Raw genomic sequence first — 18,981 nt, 5'->3', positions numbered from 1 at the left:
GGCCAGCATGGTCTATAGAGCAAGTTCTAGGATAGTCAGGGCTCAATAGAAAGACCTTATTTAAATAGAATTGGGGAAGTAGGCTGGCAGGCATGGATGCATACATACAGACAGACACATAGACATACAGACAGAAAAACTTCCCAGCCTTTTCTCTTGCTCCATCCTTGTGAGCCCCTAGCACCAGTTTGTTGCCATGGCAATCCAGAAACACACACCCCCATCAAATGAAGGGCCCCTGCTTCACCCAATGACCTACAATGACCTGTGACAATAAGGATAACAAATATCTGTTCCAGATTTTAGGCAGCCCGCAGAGTCGCTGGAATAGAATGTGACCACACAACTGGGAAATGCGACCATCTACACAACAATTCCAAATTGGTCCTGTGGGGTCCTGGTCTGTCTGGAAACACTGTGAAGCAGTGTACAAAACAGACACAGCAACCAGACATGTAGCATGTTGTCCACATGCACAGGTTCATACTGGACCTCTCTCCTGGTATCCTGGGACACCCATGAAGTAGAGCGGTACCCTCACAATCTATGCCCCCATCCTGACTCTCAAGACTTCTCAGGTTCTATTTCCTCATCTTGCCAGAACTAGATCATCATTTAACCCCTCCCTAGCCACACTCCTTCAGAGAAGTTACTAATTCCTTTTCCTAGTCAGGTTTGCAGAACACATTTAAATAGTTCTTTTAGCCAAGATACAAGTGTCTCTATTATACAGGGGGCCATCTGGGATGCCACTGCTAGCCAGCCATGTTGCTATCAACTCTTTTTTTAGAGTTCATGAATCAGTTGCCAATGAGGAAGAAAAAAGGAGCTGGTGCCAAGACTCCCTTCTCCTCCCCTGCACTTTTCCCCAGCAGGAGAAATGGATCCTAAAGTCAAAATGGACCATGTGAACAGAGAACCAGAAAATATGCTGAAGACTGATGCTCTGGAAATGTCAGCCCACGGTTCCAGACATCATGGAGGTGGGAGGTGGTGGCAGCTTACTTCCCAGCCCTGGAACCTACCAGCTGGGCTAAGCGACACTGTGCAGTCTTCAGGAGATCTGAGGCACATGCGAGAAGAAATAAAAGGAACCCAAGAGCAATGGAGAAAGGAGCAAAGAGGGAGGAAGAGTGGACAAATAAAACAGAGGCGCAGAGGGGAGGGGCTGGGAGGGCGGCAAGAAATGGAGTCCCCTGTTCTAGGACCATTACAACAACCACAGACTTCTAAAGCAACCTTCCCAGAGCCCCTGCAGGGGAGTGGTGAGGAGCTGAGCTCTACCTACCTGCTGCTGGATACAATGTAAACAATGTAAGTGGTAGCTGTACCTGAAAAGAATATGAATGGGAAGCCAATGAATGAAGAAGAAGGCCCACGAGGAGCCTGCCTGTGGTTTTTCTCTATGAGAGAGAGAAAGACTGGGAGAAAGGGAACCAATGGGTCAGTCAAAGCCTATCTTAAACACACTGTCTATGGCTTTTACAGACCTTCAAAGGGTCATCAGCTCTAGCTCCCACTGGCCAGACAGTCTCCTAAGTGTGGTTCCTGGCTGCTGGCACTCTGTAGGAGGGTGGGTAACAGAGTTAGGAGCCCTCAGCCACAGGCTCAGGGTCCAGCTGTTCTCCCTAGAACATTCAACCACACTCTGCCAACTACACCAATGTAGCCTCCTGGACAGTTCCTCCCCTCGCTCTGCTACAGGAAAGAGAACAAAGTATCCCCTACAAGACAGGTGTCTGCATCAGCATGAGACTTGCCCAGCTGTGACTTTTTTGGTGATAATGAGGCAGGGATTAGTTTTCCTTTTTTTTTTTTTTCAATGAATGGGTGTTTTGCCTGCATGTATGTCTGTACAGCACATGAATGCCCAATGCCTAGAGAAGCCAGAGGAGGGTGTCAGATCCCTGGGGACTGGAATTACAGATGCCTGTGAGGTGCCAATTAGGTGCCTAAAATTGAACCCAGGTCCTCTGCAAGAGTAGCAAGCTCTCTCCACCACTAAGCCATCTCTCCAGCCCCTAACTATATCTTTTAATGAATCTGGCTGAAAGCACACACACTTTAGTTTTTAATTCTCCAGGCAGAATTTAAACAAACAAAAAGCTAGAAAATACAACTAGCCTCCAGTTGTCACCAGTGAACTGACAGATGTCCTATGCCCATTTCCACTGCCATGCACAGCATAGGCCCCCACAGTGAAAGTGTGAGTTCTCAGCTCCCTTACAGGCCAGATAAGGCTACCTGCCTGGCCCACCCCTCCCTCACCTTTCACCCCAAGGGCAGGCTGCACCTCTGTAGTGACTCGAGATAAAAAGAAAATGCAAATCAGGTTTTAATGAACTACAAAATTTTTTTTTTGCAAGATACCCTTTTTATCTCCTAATAGCAGACGTACTTGTCAGTTTCTATACAGCCCTAAATGTTCTCAGCCCTAAAGTCATGGGAAACACTGGCAATCTCTTCCTGATGGAATCCCCTGGAAGAAATGGTGCAGACTAGAAGTAATACAATAAAACCAGCCAAGTATTTCAGTGTACACATCTGGGGTGTCCCAGAGGTCCACTGTTGGAAGCCTAGTCGCTAGTGATGTTAGTTTGGAAAGTTCTGGAAACTCTGGGAAGTTGGGCCTAGCTGAAGGAATTAGGCTATTGGAAGTTTCTTCTTATGGGATAAGTCTCGGACCCCTCTCCCTTCTCTGTTTCCTGGCTGCACTGATGGGACCTATTCTGCCCTGATAGACTCTTAAGTCAGCAAAAGAACTCTTTGGGCCCTTAAATGGTTTCTCTTAGGCATTTGGTCCCAGTAACAGAAGTATGATTAACTCCAGTGGTACCTGGCAGGGGCCAGAGGATCAAGGAATAGCAGAGAGTTCGTACAGAAAAGATGACTTAGAAGAAAATTTCTCTACGTAAGATTAGAAGAACCACAAAATACCACATGATCATGGAGTTCTGCTTCTGGTATTTACACGGGAGAACTGGTAGCAGTCTTGGGCAGACATCTGCACACTGTGTTCATAGCAGTGTCATTCACAATGACAAGACGGAGTAAGTCAAGAGGATTAGTCAGGGTTCTCCGGAGGACCTAAACCAAGAGCGTGCATGATTACAACAGGGAATTTATTAGTTGCCTCACACAGTCCACGTCCCAGCCTCCTAGATGGGGCCACTCACATTCAAGGTGAGTCTTTAGAGTCTCCTATCTATGTTCCAGTCGTATCTGGAAATGCCCTCACAGCCACACCCAGAGTGTGCCTCGCCCATTCTCTAGGCATCTCTCAATCCAGTCGACAACCAAGATTCAGCATCCTACCAAGTGTACACTGATAGATGAATGGATATGTAACATATAGCACATACATCTAGTGGAACATTATACAAGCTAATAATATATCATGATTGTGATATATGCCATCTCCTGGATGGGCCTTAAAGACGTTGTGCTAAGTGAAACAAGCCAGGCCGAAAGGAAAATGGTGCATGCTCAATTTATATAAGATACCTTACTTAGATGAAGAAAATATATACATCATAGGAAGTGGAGAGGCAGATGCCAGGACTAAGGGGGATGGGGGGCATTCAACTGGTGGGTTCCAGTCTAGAGGTGAAGTTCTGGAGATGGGTGGTGGACGGGTACAAAATACACTCCATGCACTTAGGAAGTGTCTAAGGGTTAAAACAGATAAAACAATAACTATCTTCTGTATTGTACCACAATAAAAAAAATCGAATGTTAAAGATATGAGAGAAGCTTTACAGACCCCAGAGCAGAAACTGCAGGCCTAATGACCCCTTTCTCTCATGGGTAGTAGGGGACATTTAGTCAAAGGGTAGATGCAGGACAGAACTAAAGGAAACAGGCAACTTGGGGAGCAGGGCTGATTCTAGCCATGCACAAGACCAATTAACCGACATCTGGGCAGAAGCCAGTCCAATCCAGTACTCATTTGACTGGCGTTTGCACAAGTTCTAGAGAAGGAAGGAAGTAGCCAGCTCCTGACCTCCATGTGCCTGAATGGATTGAGTCCATAGTCAAGCCTTTAGCTACAGTGGGCTAATTGTGTTTTTCTTGTTTGCAGTTGTTTTTCTGCTGCCAAGAACTGAACTCGGGGCCTGGCAAATGTCACAAAGACACTCTGCCAAGACTATACTTTCAAGGATCATTTTATGGTTCAGATATTCTACCACAATCCCCAGTCCAACTTCTTATTCTAAGACACTGGCCTCAGAGCCAGGTAGTTAAGGAAGCCTCGGAGGCCCTGTAGAGCAGATTGGGCTAAGGAGCTCCTCACTCAGAGGGCTGTGAGCTGTGCCTTCCTCACCAGGAGCCATCCCGCACCCTTCCTCTGACAGTCAGCTGCTCTCCCACTCTTCCCGTGCCCCGCTGAGCTGCATGTATGCTGTCCACCCTGGGCAGCCAGGAGAATATGAACAGGCAGAAAGCTGTAGAGGCAAGCCAGCTGGCCGCCTTCCTACCCGTGCCTCTTTCACGGCTTCCTCTGAGCTTGTGAAGTGGCAAGGCCCTCCTCACCCTAGCCAAACTTCCAGCCCTCCCACCTGAAAGTGAGACCATACACTAACGAGAAAAAAGAGAGCAATGTGATGTTGGTAATGTGGAGACCTGGAGTATCTGTAATGCTTATGAGAAGAGTAGGTGAAATGCCTTTGTAGAGGAGAGAGAGAGAGAGAGAGAGAGAGAGAGAGAGAGAGAGAGAGAGAGAGAGGTGCCAAGTTCTGAGGTAACAGGGAGGAGGGAGGCTTGGAGAAACCATTCTCTCAGGCAATGGTATCTGGGCTCCTGAACTCTGTACCAAACAGGTACACTGTGCGCAAGTCCTGGAGACAGAAGGAAGCCGCCAGCTCCATACCGTGATTCCTCTTCCAGGCACAGGGAAGATGCAGGAACATCCCAATGTGTGTCGTGCTCATCCTCTGTACACACTACCCAGCAGGGCCACCTGCTTGGCAGCGCCTTGCAGGGGTCACCACGATCCCCAAAGCTTCGGCTCCTCTTCTTCAAATGAGGAAACACATAAGCCTCTGGTTTCACAGGTCAAATGAAGCTCCCAGAGGGCACTTATTCCTGTCAGCTGTCTGAGAGCCACCACCCGTCAGCCATGTGCTCAACGTGCATCCAACGTGTTCCTTAAACCTCTCAGTGAGACTGTAAGCATGTTGTTGTGGTCAGCTTCTACATCTGCTGAGAAGCCAAGGCACACGTTCACACATGAAAATATATGCATACACAAGAGTGTTTGTACACGTGCACACACACACACACAGGCACAAATGAGCCTCCCAAGTTTGTCATGTCATGGGAGCAGGCGACAGACTGAAATGGAAGAACGGTTAAAAAAAAGAATGGCAACAGAGGCATACAGTAGAAAAGAACATGGAGAATTTAGATCCAGGAGACATGATTTTTTCCTTGTGGCAAGAGTAATAAATAACCATATTCAAGGGTCAACAGTCTAGCTTTGGTGCTGGGACCCTGAGATGGTGACTAGTGAGAGGCTAAGCTCAAAGGTCAAAGGTCGGCAGATGTCGACAATGCCCAGTATCTTCCTACAGCGCATAAAGAGTTTAAGCTGAGTCTTTCAACCCCATTCCCTGCTGCAGGTTCATCTAACCAAGCCTCTCATGGTTTTTAATGTCTACAACGCTGTTCTGAGTTTCCTTTCTGTTGCTGTGATGAAACATCCTGATACAAAGCAACTTTGGGAAGGGGGGGATGTTTGTGCCAGCTTACAATTCCAGGTGGCCATTCATCATTGTGGGGAAATCAAGGAAAGAATTTCAAAAAGCTCGACCCCGTTACATTCATGATTGTGAGAACACAGGAGGATATATACATGCTTGCTTGCTTGTACTCAGCTGTTTCTCCACTCTTTTAAACAGTTTGGGAACCGTGCCTAGGAAATGGTGCCGCCCACAGTGGGCTGGATCTTCCCACACTGATTAAGTTAATTAAGGCAATCCTTCATAATCAGGTCCACAGGCCAACCCCACGTTGACGGTTCTTCATTTAGACTCTCCTCCCAGGTGCTTCTAGTTTTAATCAAGCTGACACTTAACCATCGACAGTACCACACCATGCATGCAAAAATGCTGGTGGCCCCATTTCAGTCTATCATCCCACTCTTGATTTGGATGCCTTTCTCATCCTTTTCGTTTCAGCTTCGTTTTAGCACATGTAAGAAAGCCTCTCTTTCTATGCTAAATTAAAAAATATTTGCCAGCCTCATCATTAAGTTCTACATTGGTATTCAGAGACCAACTCAGGATTTAATTGTGCACTTGGGAGTTTTCATGACCTTTATGGGATTTAATCAGACTCCCAGTGCTATTAAGCATTCAGAAGTCTCGGTCACCCATGAAGATTCAGACACTGGACACGAATGACCCCCCCCTCCAGCAGCAGCTGCCCTAGTCCCCTCCCCTCCCAGATCTGAGGTTGGATACATGGACACAGCTTCCCTGTCTTCCCTGTCTGGAGCAGGACTCACTTGGTGCATCCTCTACTCAGAACAATTCAGTTTCCTCTCTGAAGTCCCGTCAGCCACCATAAGAAGCAACCTGAACTGCAAAGACATCAGCTGGAATTTAATATCTGCCCCCCCCCAAGCCACAAGGAGATGATCTACATCTGGTTGCCAAGTGATGTGGGAACTGTGTATTTCATAATCATGATCAAAAATGGGTCTCACGGGGACTGGGGAGATGGCATAGCAGGACAAGGCACTCGCCACCAAACCTGACAGCCTGAAGTATGATTTCTAAGACCCACACAGTAGAAAGAAATAACAGTGACTCCCACAAGTTGTCCTCTGACCCCCATGCATGTACTGTGGCTGTGTACATATGCATATACATGCACATATACACGCATAATAAATGTAATAAAATTTCAATGGTGAGAAGGTTTGTATATGCTTGGCCCAGGGAGTGGCACTATTAGAAGGTGTGACCCTGTTGGAGTAGGTGTGTCACTGTGGGTGTGGGCTTTAAGACCCTCATCCTAGCTATCTGGAAGCCAGTCTTCTCCTAGCAGCCTTCAGATGAAGATGTAGAACTCTCAGCTCCTCCTGCACCATGCCTGCCTGGATGCTGCCACGCTCCTGCCTTGATGATAATGGACTGAACCTCTGAACCTGTAAGCCAGCCCCAACTAAATGTTGTCCTTTATAAGACTTGCCTTGGTCATGATGTCTGTTCATAGCAGTAAAACCCTAAGAGAGATGGGTAATCACAGGGTCTGGTGAGATGGCTCGATGAGTAAGAATATTTGCTTTGCAAGTATAAGGACCTGAGTTTGAATCCATAGGACCTACCTTAATAATAATAATAATAACAATAATAATAATAATAATAACAACAACAACAACAACAACAACAACAACAACAACAGGCATGGCTATGCACACCTGTAATCCCACCACTGAGAAGTGGAAATAGGCTGATCCTAAGAGCTCACTGACCACCCAGCCTAGCCAAAAGTGCAAGCTTTTAGTTTAGTAAGAGACCCTATCTCAAGGCAGTAGAGGAAGAGACTTGACATCCTGCTCTGGGCTCAGCATGTACCACATGACACATCTCATCATGCAAACACACAAATGGGTATCCCAGCTACCCAGTGGGACTTCTATCTAACACCAGCATCAGCCCCTGCAATGGCGATACAGTGCCCCAAATGCAACCTCCTGGGCTGAAGTCACCTGATAAGATCATTGTTGAGCCTCCATCCAGCAAGGTGAAACTCACCTTCACCCCCCTGCCTTGGCCCTTTGAGCATCTCCCCTCTGCCTAGAGATACTGAACTGAAGTTCACCACTGTGGTGATTTTAACAAGCACCCACATATTTGAATGTCTGGTTCCCAGCAGGTGGACAGGTCAAGGATTATGAATGAGGTATGGCCTTGTTGAAGAAGATGTGTCACTGAGGGGCGGGGGGGAGGGCTTTGAGATTTCAAAAGCTCGTGCCAGGTGCAGCCTCACTCTCTCCCTCCCTCGTGCTTCTAGGTGAGATGTAAGCTCTCAGCTATTGCTCCAGCCTCACGCCTGTGTGCTGCATGCTTCCCGTCACGATGGACATGACTAACCCTCCAAAACTGTGATCAAGCCCCTAATTAAATGCCTTCTGTGAGTTGCCCTTCTGTGAGTTCTCTCTTCACAGCAATAGAACAGTAGGGAACCTTCCCTCTCAGCCAGAGCCGCCAGACCTGAGATGCCTCCTGCAGGTCCAGGAATGTATAATTTTAGAAACCATCTATAAGACTGTTATAGGTCTAGGAAACTATTCGTCAAGGCAGAGTTTGTCAAGCTTGGCTGGCCAGTAAATTAGCCAGATGCTGAACTGACTTGTTCTGCAGTAACTGCTCTAATCATCACGCCACCCATGGCCTGGATATTGAGGCCACACAAACGGGAGCTGTTCCAGTCCCCAAGGACCTGTAGGCCAGCGGAACCGTGGGGTACAAGGGGGACAGGGGAAATAAACAAGGGGCAGTGGAGTCTTCTCGGGGAATGTGAGAGTGGAATTCAGCCAGCCCAACAGGGAATGGGATGAGTAGACAGCCTTCCAGGGAAGCGAACGAGCCCATTTGGGAACTGACTGGAGCGGACAGTGTCAAATGGGGTGGAACCATTATCTGGACTTAGCTTTGGAAGGCTGCTAAGCTTTGTGGGTAAGAGAGGCCAGGAAGGGTTTTCTTCTGGAGATGGCACGCAGAGATCCTCTCCGCTATCGGAACTCACTCCGGGAGGGTTGCAGCATATGGATTCATGTTGCGGTATAATATAAAAAGGGCGCACAGCCTAGTCCCGCGAGTTCCCACTCCGTGCAGATCCACGTGCTCCAGCTATTTCTCTGTTACTGCGTTCACACACTGCCCCCTTGGCCAGTTGTCACCACACCTGTTATCATCTCATTCCGCAGGCCGTGCTAGCATGGCCCCCGCCACGCTAGCCCCAAGCATTCTATAGCCTATCACGGCTTCTTGTCACAGACTCTGTCCACACTCCCAACTACCCAGTGACATCATTACTCAGCAAACTGGAATCCAACAACCAGATTTATGTGTTCAATGCTCCATGTACAATACATCCACGCAATTAACTTACAACCAGTTGATAAGGATATAAACTGCCCACCTAGGTAAGATACAGTTTGTTCATCTAGACACATAAAATCCTGTACACATCCATTCCTTAAGAATAGTCATAACAACTTGTAAATGTGCAGAGGAATCTTAACATCGGCCTCCATGTTCTCTCAGCTGTTCCCCTCTCGTTACAGTCTCCTCCTCTCTCAAACTTTTCTCCCGCCCATTCTTCCTTCTCATCCAATGACAGGCCTCGTCCTATTCTGTACCTGCCTTCACCTGCATAATGACATCATCCTATAGATTCAGTCGGGTGAGACGAAAACCCAGAAGACCAGTTTTGATGGGATACAATGCTCTCAGGAAAAACAAATCAAGCCTGACCCAGAACTAGACTACTTCCTGCTGATTAGGGGGATTGGCTTCCTTAAGTTTAATCAGGATATCTGATTTCTTCTTGTTTCTTCTTTGCACACAACTATGTAACAAACCACTACCAACAACAACCAACCCCCCCCACACACACTTCTCAGGGTCCCAGCATTTTCATTCCCTCTGAAAACTCCCAGAATTCCAAATGTCACACAATCGCAGAGACCATCTGCAACTGGCAAAAATCTCACCCCTACTAGAGCACGAGGCAAGTCGGAGTCACCCTCTGTGGTCAAGCTGAGGTAGTCCCACATCCCATACCTGATTGAAAAGGAAACACATCCCCATACTATTTCTGTGTTTTTCAAAGAAACCAAAACTCCGAAATTGTCACTAAATAGAGGGCACCCATCACAAAGGTAACGCAGTCACATAAAGGAGATGTACACAGATGAGCCAAGAGATGGATGAGCTTAAAGAGAATCATGTCCTCAAGGGGCAAGGCCCTGAGGAAAGGGGAAGCTACAGTCAAAGCAGGGATCCCAAGCAGAGTGGAAGCAAGAGGGCCAGGGCTGCCTGGAGTGACAGGCAGAGGTAGTCTCTGACAGGAGGTCAGGTGACCGACCACAAAGTAAGTCAGTGAGAAAGTGTCCACGACTACATCCAATCCTTGATGGGTCCTTCAGAGAGTGGCCCACAGAGGCAGATGACAGTGACAGCAAAAGGTGGAGAGGATGCTGTCCAGACAGCACAATGGTGGGAAAATGAGACGCTTCTCTCCTTCTGGAAAGGATATTGGTAGGAGAAAACAGGTCCAGAGAATAAAGCACAGAGCCACAGGAATGCACAGCACAGAACAGAATGCAGCGGCCAGAGGGAACAGGAGGAAAGTAAAGCCAAGTGTGGTGTCAGGTTTGGGACAAGTAGAAATACCCATGACGAGACCACGCAGCTTCACCTGCCTTTCTTCAGAGACCGGGGAGTCAGGGAAACTGTGGCTCTGCCACATCTCACCTTAGGAAGTCTGGAAACATCAACGACTGAGGAAGCTCTGCCAGCCAGCACGGGCTTGTTTCCAGAGCCTCGAGTCTGTCCTTTCCTCTATCCTTACAACATGATTGATGAAGATACAATGGTGACAAGACTGTCTTTGGGAGTGGGCCAGCCAGCACTCACCACAAGCTAAAACAAGAAACAAATACCACAGCAGACAGGAAGAACCACCCCCCAAGTTTATCAGTGCTTCCCATCTCCTGTGGGAAGACCCCTCCACAATAGTATGACCGGTCACGAGCCTCCCGAAAGGGTTGGTCTTCTTAGCATCAGTTGTAGTTCTCCAACTTCCAAAGCACCAGGGTTCACAAAGGACGTCTGTTCCCTTGCTACCTAGGGCATGGTCTCCAAGAGCAGCCAGAAGTGGACCAGATGAAAGAGCTGGAGAATCTGCTGTGAAGATGATAAGGCATCTCTGAGCCCCCAGAATCATCCTCAGCTGTGGAGAACAAGGATGGACAGAAAAGGTTTTTCTCTTTCTGCAGAGATGGAGAGAGACCGTGGGGAGGCAGGGGATGGAAAGGACAGGCGACTGCTGCAGGTGCCTTACCCTGGATGCAGAAGGATGGCTTGATCCAAACAGACCAGCAGTGTTAGCCAGAGAAACCCTGGAAAGTGCTCATGTTTGCCCTCAGCTCAGAACAGGTCAAAGAGGGTCTCTGGGGAAAAGGTTACAGTGAGCCCCAAGCGTTCTGTTTCACAAAACACCCCTCTCCCCTTTCTTCTTTCTCTCTCTCTCTTTCTTTCTTTCTTTCTTTCTTTCTTTCTTTCTTTCTTTCTTTCTTTTTTTTATGGTTGGGTAACTGGAGAAACTGATATCTATTCCTAGTGGCTGGTCTGGGACAGGCTAGAACTGGCTGAAAGGTTCAGAAATGAAGGCGCTTTGTCTAGGAAAATTTGCCCCTCCGCAGACTGGTACTCATTACTGCCTGTGAAGTCCGTTCAAACTCCAAGGGCAAATGTTACCATGAGCCCAAATCCATTTCAAGATGGGGTGATACATCAAGTCTTTCTAGAGAGCTTCACTAGGAACTAATTTTATTTGTTAATTACTGAAGTTCAGAGGAACTAGATATTAAAAGCTTGAAAAATGGTAACATAAAGATAGCTCAGCAGTTAAGAGCACTGGCTGCTCTTCCAGGAGAAGGTTAAATTCCCAGGACCCACATGGCAGCTCACAATTGTTTGTAATTACACCTTCAGGGGATCTGACACCCTCACACAGACATATATGCAGGCAAAACACCAATGCAGATAGATAGATAGATAGATAGATAGATAGATAGATAGATAGATAGACAGACAGACAGACTGATGGACAAATGGACAGACAGGCTGATGGATGGATGGGTAGATGGGTGGATGGGTGAATGGATGGATGGGTGGGTGGATAGGTGGATGGATGGATGGATGGGTGGATGGATGGATGGATGGATGGACAGACACATAAATATATGGATGGATAAATATGAAAAAACCTGGAAAACTAAAAGCCTGAAATAAACAGTAATGCATCTTTGATCTTTTCAAAGAACGGCCTCATCTGTGTTTATATAATGAGACCGTCTGCAAAGAGCCTCGGCCAAGCTGGAGCAGAAAGGATTCTGAAATGTGAGTAAACACTGTTCATCTCAGACTGGCTGGAAACAGACATCACTCCACAGAGTGAACTGCTCAGAACACTTGTGAGATTTTTCCCTTCTAAACATCCACGTGAAGCTTTTAAAATGCACGCACACGTGCACACACACACACACACACACACACACACACACACACACACACACACACCACCCAATCCAATCTTTTATGGACAGAAAGGTGGGTAGTGGTTTTCTCGTTGCATATTGTTGTCTTTTCAAACTTTTTGGAAATGAACCTGTATCCTTTTGCTTTTATAAGTAAAGTCTAGTTTGTAAGAAGGTGAAACAGAGGCTCTTCTTTTAAAGAGGAATGCATGGAGCTGGGTGTGGGTGTAGTAAATGTCTGCAGGCCTAGCGCTTTGGAGACAAAGTTAGGATGAGCGTGAGTCCCAGGCCAGGGTGGACTAAATGTTAATACCCTGAGCCTTGCTATCTTCCAGTCAGAAAGTCTAACTCTAAATATCTCCCTTACATAGAAAGGAATATTTGGAGAAGAAACTATTGTTAAATCAATAATCCAGAGCCAGTGATTATAGCTGGGGCAGGGACTTGGCCATAAGAGTCTCACAGACTCAGTTCAAATCCCAAGCCTAACACACACTAGAGCACAAGCTTGGACAAGTTTCAGAATCTCTCAGAGCCATAGTTTCTTCACGTGTAAGAAGTCATCTGTGGGGACTAAATGATGCCCTGGTGTGTAAGAGACAAGATGCATGAAGAACACAAAGCCGTGGTCTAAAAACAAAGCAACAACGACAAAACCAAAAAACAAAAACAAACAAACCACAAGGCTTAAATGTGCAGTTAGCCAGCCTTATCCATCTTTGCTTCTAGACATCCAGGGGCAGGTGGGGGAGGGGAGGAGGGCTAACCAGAGATAGATACATCTGACGGGTCCTCTCCAAACTACACGGTGGATAAATAGTAACTTCTATTACTCCCCCTAAGCAGGTATGCACATGTGTGTAAATAGGAAAGAAACACCCCCTGCATCTCTTTTAGCCCAGGGTGACTGGCATTTCGACCACTGTTTATTAAATGCTGATTTGTTACTTGGGATGCCAATACATACAAAACAATCAGCATGACTCACCAGGAAATGTGTAGAAATATAAGATGCCGGAAAGAAGGCAAATGCACCATCGACTAACTCTCCTGAATTTTTGGTTGAAATGATTACACCATTCCACAAATAACCCACAAGCACAGTGTATGTGTATCGGGAAGTCAGACTGTTTCCGAGTTCCCCTTTCAGCGTTCAGGTACCAGATCTCTGTGGTGGGGGTTGGATTGCTTGATTCATACAGAGAAGGAAGAGTCTAGGAAGTGGACTGACCCTGCTGTCACTGTGTTGTTGCTCCCACTAGGGGTGCCAACAGGACCTGACTTGGGGTTTGATTTCATTATAGGGAGGGTAGTTTAGGAGGGGTCAGATTGGGAGAAGAGAGTTGGGGACACCAGGACATGCAACTGTCATTCCCATGTCTCTTGCTCAACTTCACTGCCCAAATCATCTACTTGATCACCTTGTTCTAGAGTATATGTACTACCTTCCCCATACCCCCCCACACACACACACATACACTCTGAGGGAGAGAAGAGACTTCTCTCTGGTGACTGCACCCTGCTTCAGGACCAGTGCAGGGACCATCAAGTCTGAAGGAGTTATGGGTACTCTCAGGGCCTGCCACCAGGAAAACCAGGAAAAACCAGGACAAAGCAAAACCAGGGAGAAACATCAAACTAAGTGTTAGCCTTTCCAGATACGAAGAAGCTGAGAAAGTTCCTTGGGAGCAGAACTCTACTGTATGTTAAAGCACTTCCTACCTTGAATCCCTGCTCTTCCTATCCAGAGATGGCGACTGGGTTTTTTGTTTTGTTTTGTTCTTTTCTTTATAACTGCCAACATCCTCGAAGTCCTACTGTGGGCAGTACAACAGATCAAGCAATCCAGGGCAGAGAAGACAGACAAAATCCCATGACATCTAACTGACTTTTCACATTAGCCCCCGACTTCCTACATTGGACCCCCTCTCCCTTATTTCTACATCCCTAAACCAAATGGCAAGTGATTACGCAAGCATAGAAAGAAGTGGAAGCTTAGATGTGATCTACAGGGTTTCTTTTCAGGGACCGGTGGTTAGAAGTCCCTTTCTCTTCCCCAGGCGCGCTCCCTCTGCTCCTTGGCCCCTTAGAGCTCTCATACTACACGCCACTCAGACAAAACATCGGCCTCTCAGCTGCTCCTCAATCTCCTTCCTTCTGGGTCATCTCCTGTTTGTTGTACACAATCTCTCCAAGACTCCCCAGAACCAGGCCTCCAGGAGCTGGTCTCAGGGTCCCTCCATCACCCAACCCTGTTGGAAGGGCAAGGCTGCTAATGGTGCCCGTGAGGCGCTGGGTCCTTGACTCTCCTTAGCCTTCCCAGAGTGAGAATGGGGCCCTTAAGCAGCCTCAGAAGGAAGCTAGGGGGTCAAGGGTTTGTGAAATGTGACACAGTCCCCAGGAGACAAGGACCTCCTGTACCCTCCTCCTTACTCCCCTTCAGGAGTCCTCCGCTCCACATCGCTCCACACACCACACCTGATGGATGACCTAGGACCTGTCTGCTCACCATGCTGGGTGGAAGCTTGCGCCCTGGAGATGATGGGACCTGTCCAGATCCACAGCACCTAGAACCTTATGTATCCTGGTCTTCCTCCCTCCCTCTTCTCTCTTGACTCTCATCTCTCTTGATTTCCCTTCCCCGCCTGCCTGGCCTCTCCTTGCTTCCTCTTACAAGGCGCTCTGGTTGTGTTTCCACTTTGTCTCCAATTATGTCTAAACGCAACCCACCACAGATGCTGACATTTTAAATGTTTAGTTGTTATAGTTACTTGACTAATTGCCGGGGACACCGGCAGCGCTTCTTCTCTCCTGCAGGCAAGAGAGAAGGGGGGTGGGGTGCGGAAGCTGGGTAGATCGGCTTTTGAGCCACTACTCCTGGCCGGGCTGGGACACCTGGCCACACCAGGAATGTGCCCCGCAGGGAAGCTCCACCGGCTAGAGGCTTCATTTAGCCAAGGCAGGTAGGCGCCCGGGGCGGTACTGCCTAGCCTCGGGATGTCAAGAACTGTGTCCCCTGCCCCGGACAGGGAAGATGGACAAGGTCTGCCCAGCAAGTACTTCTGCCTGGCTTCACGGTCCGCCCACGCCTGCAATGTATGAAAGGCGGGTGAAATGAGGAAGTAGAAGTGGGCTTGTGGGGGAGGGGTGGGTTTAGGGGGAGGGGTCGGCTTTGGAATAAATGAGAGTTAGAAGCGGCTGCAGGTTACTCACGTGCCAGATAGCGAAGAAGATGAGCGCAGCGCAGAGCACCAGGGACAGCATGTAGCAGAAAGCAGCGAAAGTGAAGGCCATGGCTGAGGACCACTGATCCCACCACACACAAAGCCGCACCTTGGAGACCAGTGCCTTCCCAAATGAGAGCCAGAAAGATGTGTAGTCTGCACAGTCTCGTCAAAAAACAAACAAACGGCTAGGAGCACCCACGACAAGCAGAGACAGAGTTGAGGGTCAGCGAAGCCAGGACGATTCCGGCAAGGCTGGAGACCCAGGACCTGGAGCGCCCATAGGCACAGAATGTCACTGGCGACTACTGTTCCCCTAGCCGAAGAAGAAACCTAACCAACAAAGAACACCTCCAGACCGGTGTCAACTAAAGAGGTTCTCCAGACCAACAGACATCGGGTGCGAGGACTCCACTCAGGACTAGGCAAGGAGGTCTGGTCCCCTGGAAAGAGCCCTCTCTGTCCGTGCCCAAGCAAAGAGGTGGGGCGAGCACGCCACCCAGACTTCAACAGTGCGGGGCCAGGTGCCCGGGCTCCGGATCCCACAGCTGCTCTGTCCCCAGAGCACAAGTCTTTAGGTGGCCGAGGTGGGCCAGGTCCCGTTAGCCCCGCGCCCCGGGGTAGGGTCTCCCAATGCAGCTATGCGTACTGAGATGCATCCGTCCCCGGCCCCAACCGCGTTCCCCGGCCGCCGGCTTCGGTAACCCGGTGCCTGGGAAACTGGGTCGGACCGGGACGGCGTGGGCTCCAGCCTAGATGGCCAGCTCCCAGCCCAGCGGCTGCGGCGCAGATTTCCGGCCAAGTGCTGCTCGCAGCTGAGCGGGGCTCCACCTGCTGCTGCTGCTGCTGCTGCTACTGCCGCTGCTGCTGCTGCTGTCGCGGGCGCCGCGAGGATTGCGGCGCTGGGACCCCTCCCTCGCGGCGCCCCACCCTTGCCGACTCCAGAGCGCGCCCTCCCCGCAGGCGGAGACTGCGGCGGCGGGGGACCGAGGAGGAGACGCGGTGCGCGCCCTCCTCTTGTAGGAAACTTGCCGCCCCACGCGCGGAGGCGGGAGGGGCAGGGACTCTTTGTGCACGTGCGCCCCGAGCGAGTGGGAAGGTGGAAGGCTCTGGCGATGACACGACCGCAGCCCCTAAGCTTCCAACCTTTCGTGCACACCAGAGCGGGAAGTGAGGGGACTTGGTCAAGGGAGTGATGGGCTCCTGTTGGTTGGGATCTTCTTAGGCAGATTTCCCAAACTGTAATGATCAGAGCTAGGATGTCTTTACAGCTCTGCCTTGAGCCCCTCACAGGATCCCTGGCATCCTCCACTATCCTGCTCCCTCTGACCTTGGGATTAGGGGAAGCCGGGCAGCGGTGGGATGAGGCAAGGCTTCAGCAAGTGTTTCTGTGTTGCTCTGCGTCCTTACTAAGAGGTTACATACACTGTTGAAAGCAGACTCGCCCCTACTTCCAACTTTCTTAGCCTCCTTAAGTAAAACCTGAAGGGCGATGAGTGTCTTCAAACCCAACAGGACCTAACAGGGAGCACGTGGAACCCAGTCAATCCGTAAATGTTAGGGACTGATAATACGTGCCTCTGCGGCAAAGATTAGCATCTTAGAAATTTGTATCATAACGGGTCAATGAAGAAAAAAAAAAGTTCCAATCCTGCAGATAGAACTTGGATTTTGGATGAGTCAGCCCAGGAAGCAAGAAGAAATGTCCTGAAAGATGACTAGCAAGTAAGTCCCCTGGGAATCTAGATGTACACAGTGGTTTGGGGTGCATCTCAGAACATCAGATTTATGCACAGAAAAGAATGCTTCACTCCCATCCTCCCCAGCCTCTGTACCTTAGAGGTTTTCGTCCCCTCTTCTGCCACCTCTCCATGATGGTCCCTGAAACTTAGGGAGAAGAGGTGTGAGAAGGCTGTCCATTTGTGGCTGGCTGGGCACCCCCTGCACCCTGACAGGTTGTGGATTTGCACTAACTACCCTCCATTGCACAAGCCACTTCTCTCCTGAGGTCTGAGAGCTGGGCTAGCCTATAGGGAGAGAGAAACAAAGTTAGAAGACAGTTTGATACTTCCATTGAGCAAAATAATTGTAGAGAGTTGTCCTCTGGGCATTAACAATTCCCCAACCATGGATTCTTGATCAGATATATAGTAGCAGGCAGGAGTTTGCTCCTGTAACTGACTTTAAAACCAATCAAAAGACAGCTAGTTACCCCCTTAACTGTTGTGCCCATGGGCTTATCTTGCCACATCAGTCATTACTGAGATTCATTGGTTTCACAGCTGGGTAAGACCGTTGATGAGGCACACATAGACCAGAAGAACCCTGAACAGCGACTTCAGGTACTATGAAAGAGAGACAGCTCAGATAGAGAGGAAGCTCCCTAGTCAATGCCAGGTTGATTTCTCCATGTCCTGAGACCAACGTGTCTTCTCAATAGAATCTTACCCAGTTCTAGTGGGCAACGCAGAGCAAATGACAATATCCCTCATTCTTTGCCAGTCTCTGAGACACCCCTAAATTCTACAGACTCTCCAAGTTAAAGACATAAATCTCAAGATTTGGCGCTAGGACCCACTGTGAAAAACATGCAATGTTCATCTTTCTGCATCTGAAAACTCTGTACTTTAAACACTTAATATACACTAACGAAGAAGCATTCTGAGATGTTTCTGAGATCTGGGCTGCCAGACTTTCTTTCTGTTGACATGAACGCAGTCTGTATAAGGGATTTCCATGACTTGCTTCCCACTGACGCCATTTTCCTGAAGTATGAATGACAAAGTATAATATATCGTCTAAGGTGTTATTCTCAACTCCACGACATCAAAGGGGTTTAAATGTCTCATTTTAAATAAATTATTAAAATGCTGTTCGTGAGAATTTCCTAGAAAATAAATATTTTACTGTCTTGATTTATAACGTGTCAGCTAAGTTGCTTTCTCACGTAAGCAGGTATGTTTTCCAACAAGTGAAATCATGAATTTAAAATGAATGTATACTTATATAGACACAGTTATTTTTTAATGACTATTGAATATTTCATGTTTGAAATGCTTGATTATGCTTGAGTACATGTTTTAACATTTGAAGTATATCTTCATGGAATTTTAAATTGTTTTTTTATCAACATTTGTCTAATTCGGAAGATTTTTCAAATGTTTTATGGTATAAAAATGTATTTTATTTTTAATCAATCTTTTGACTGATAATTATCATTTAAAAAATTAAATCCTAAACTTTTATATAATGTGGTTGACATGCTGATGAATGCGTGTGTGGGTTATAGGGATTAATAACGAGTCTTTAAGCCCTCGTAGAGTCTTAGTTTGCAAAAGACCTCTAAGACAAAAAGAGAGGTTTACAAAGGGAGAGCAAATAGAAATTTACTAACACGTACATTTCATTTACCCGTGGGAGAGGCACAGAAAATGGGGAGCTCTCAAAAAGGCGGCTTTGAATCCCAGCTTATGTAACATC

The 18,981-nt window shown here is 48.0% G+C and overlaps 1 protein-coding gene across 9 annotated transcripts in view; it reads right to left on the bottom strand.

Annotated features, from left to right (window-relative positions):
• Cnih3 (cornichon family AMPA receptor auxiliary protein 3) overlaps positions 1-18,981 on the bottom strand; it is a 191,061-nt gene that overhangs the window by 91,633 nt on the left and 80,447 nt on the right. Inside the window, exon 1 of one of the 9 annotated variants that reach the window (XM_039091106.2) lies at positions 15,491-16,531. The exons of 7 other annotated variants lie outside the window; for them this stretch is intronic. In XM_039091106.2, coding sequence (XP_038947034.1) covers positions 15,491-15,571 — 81 coding nt within the window. In that variant the 5' untranslated portion in view covers positions 15,572-16,531. Of the gene's footprint in view, positions 1-15,490; positions 16,532-18,981 lie in introns of those variants that run through there. One more of the 9 variants, NM_001166578.2, reaches the window with a different exon arrangement.

Source organism: Rattus norvegicus, chromosome 13 (assembly GCF_036323735.1).
Source record: "Rattus norvegicus strain BN/NHsdMcwi chromosome 13, GRCr8, whole genome shotgun sequence".
NCBI classification, from domain to species: Eukaryota; Metazoa; Chordata; class Mammalia; order Rodentia; family Muridae; genus Rattus; species Rattus norvegicus.
This window is presented reverse-complemented; position numbering and strand designations above follow the sequence as displayed.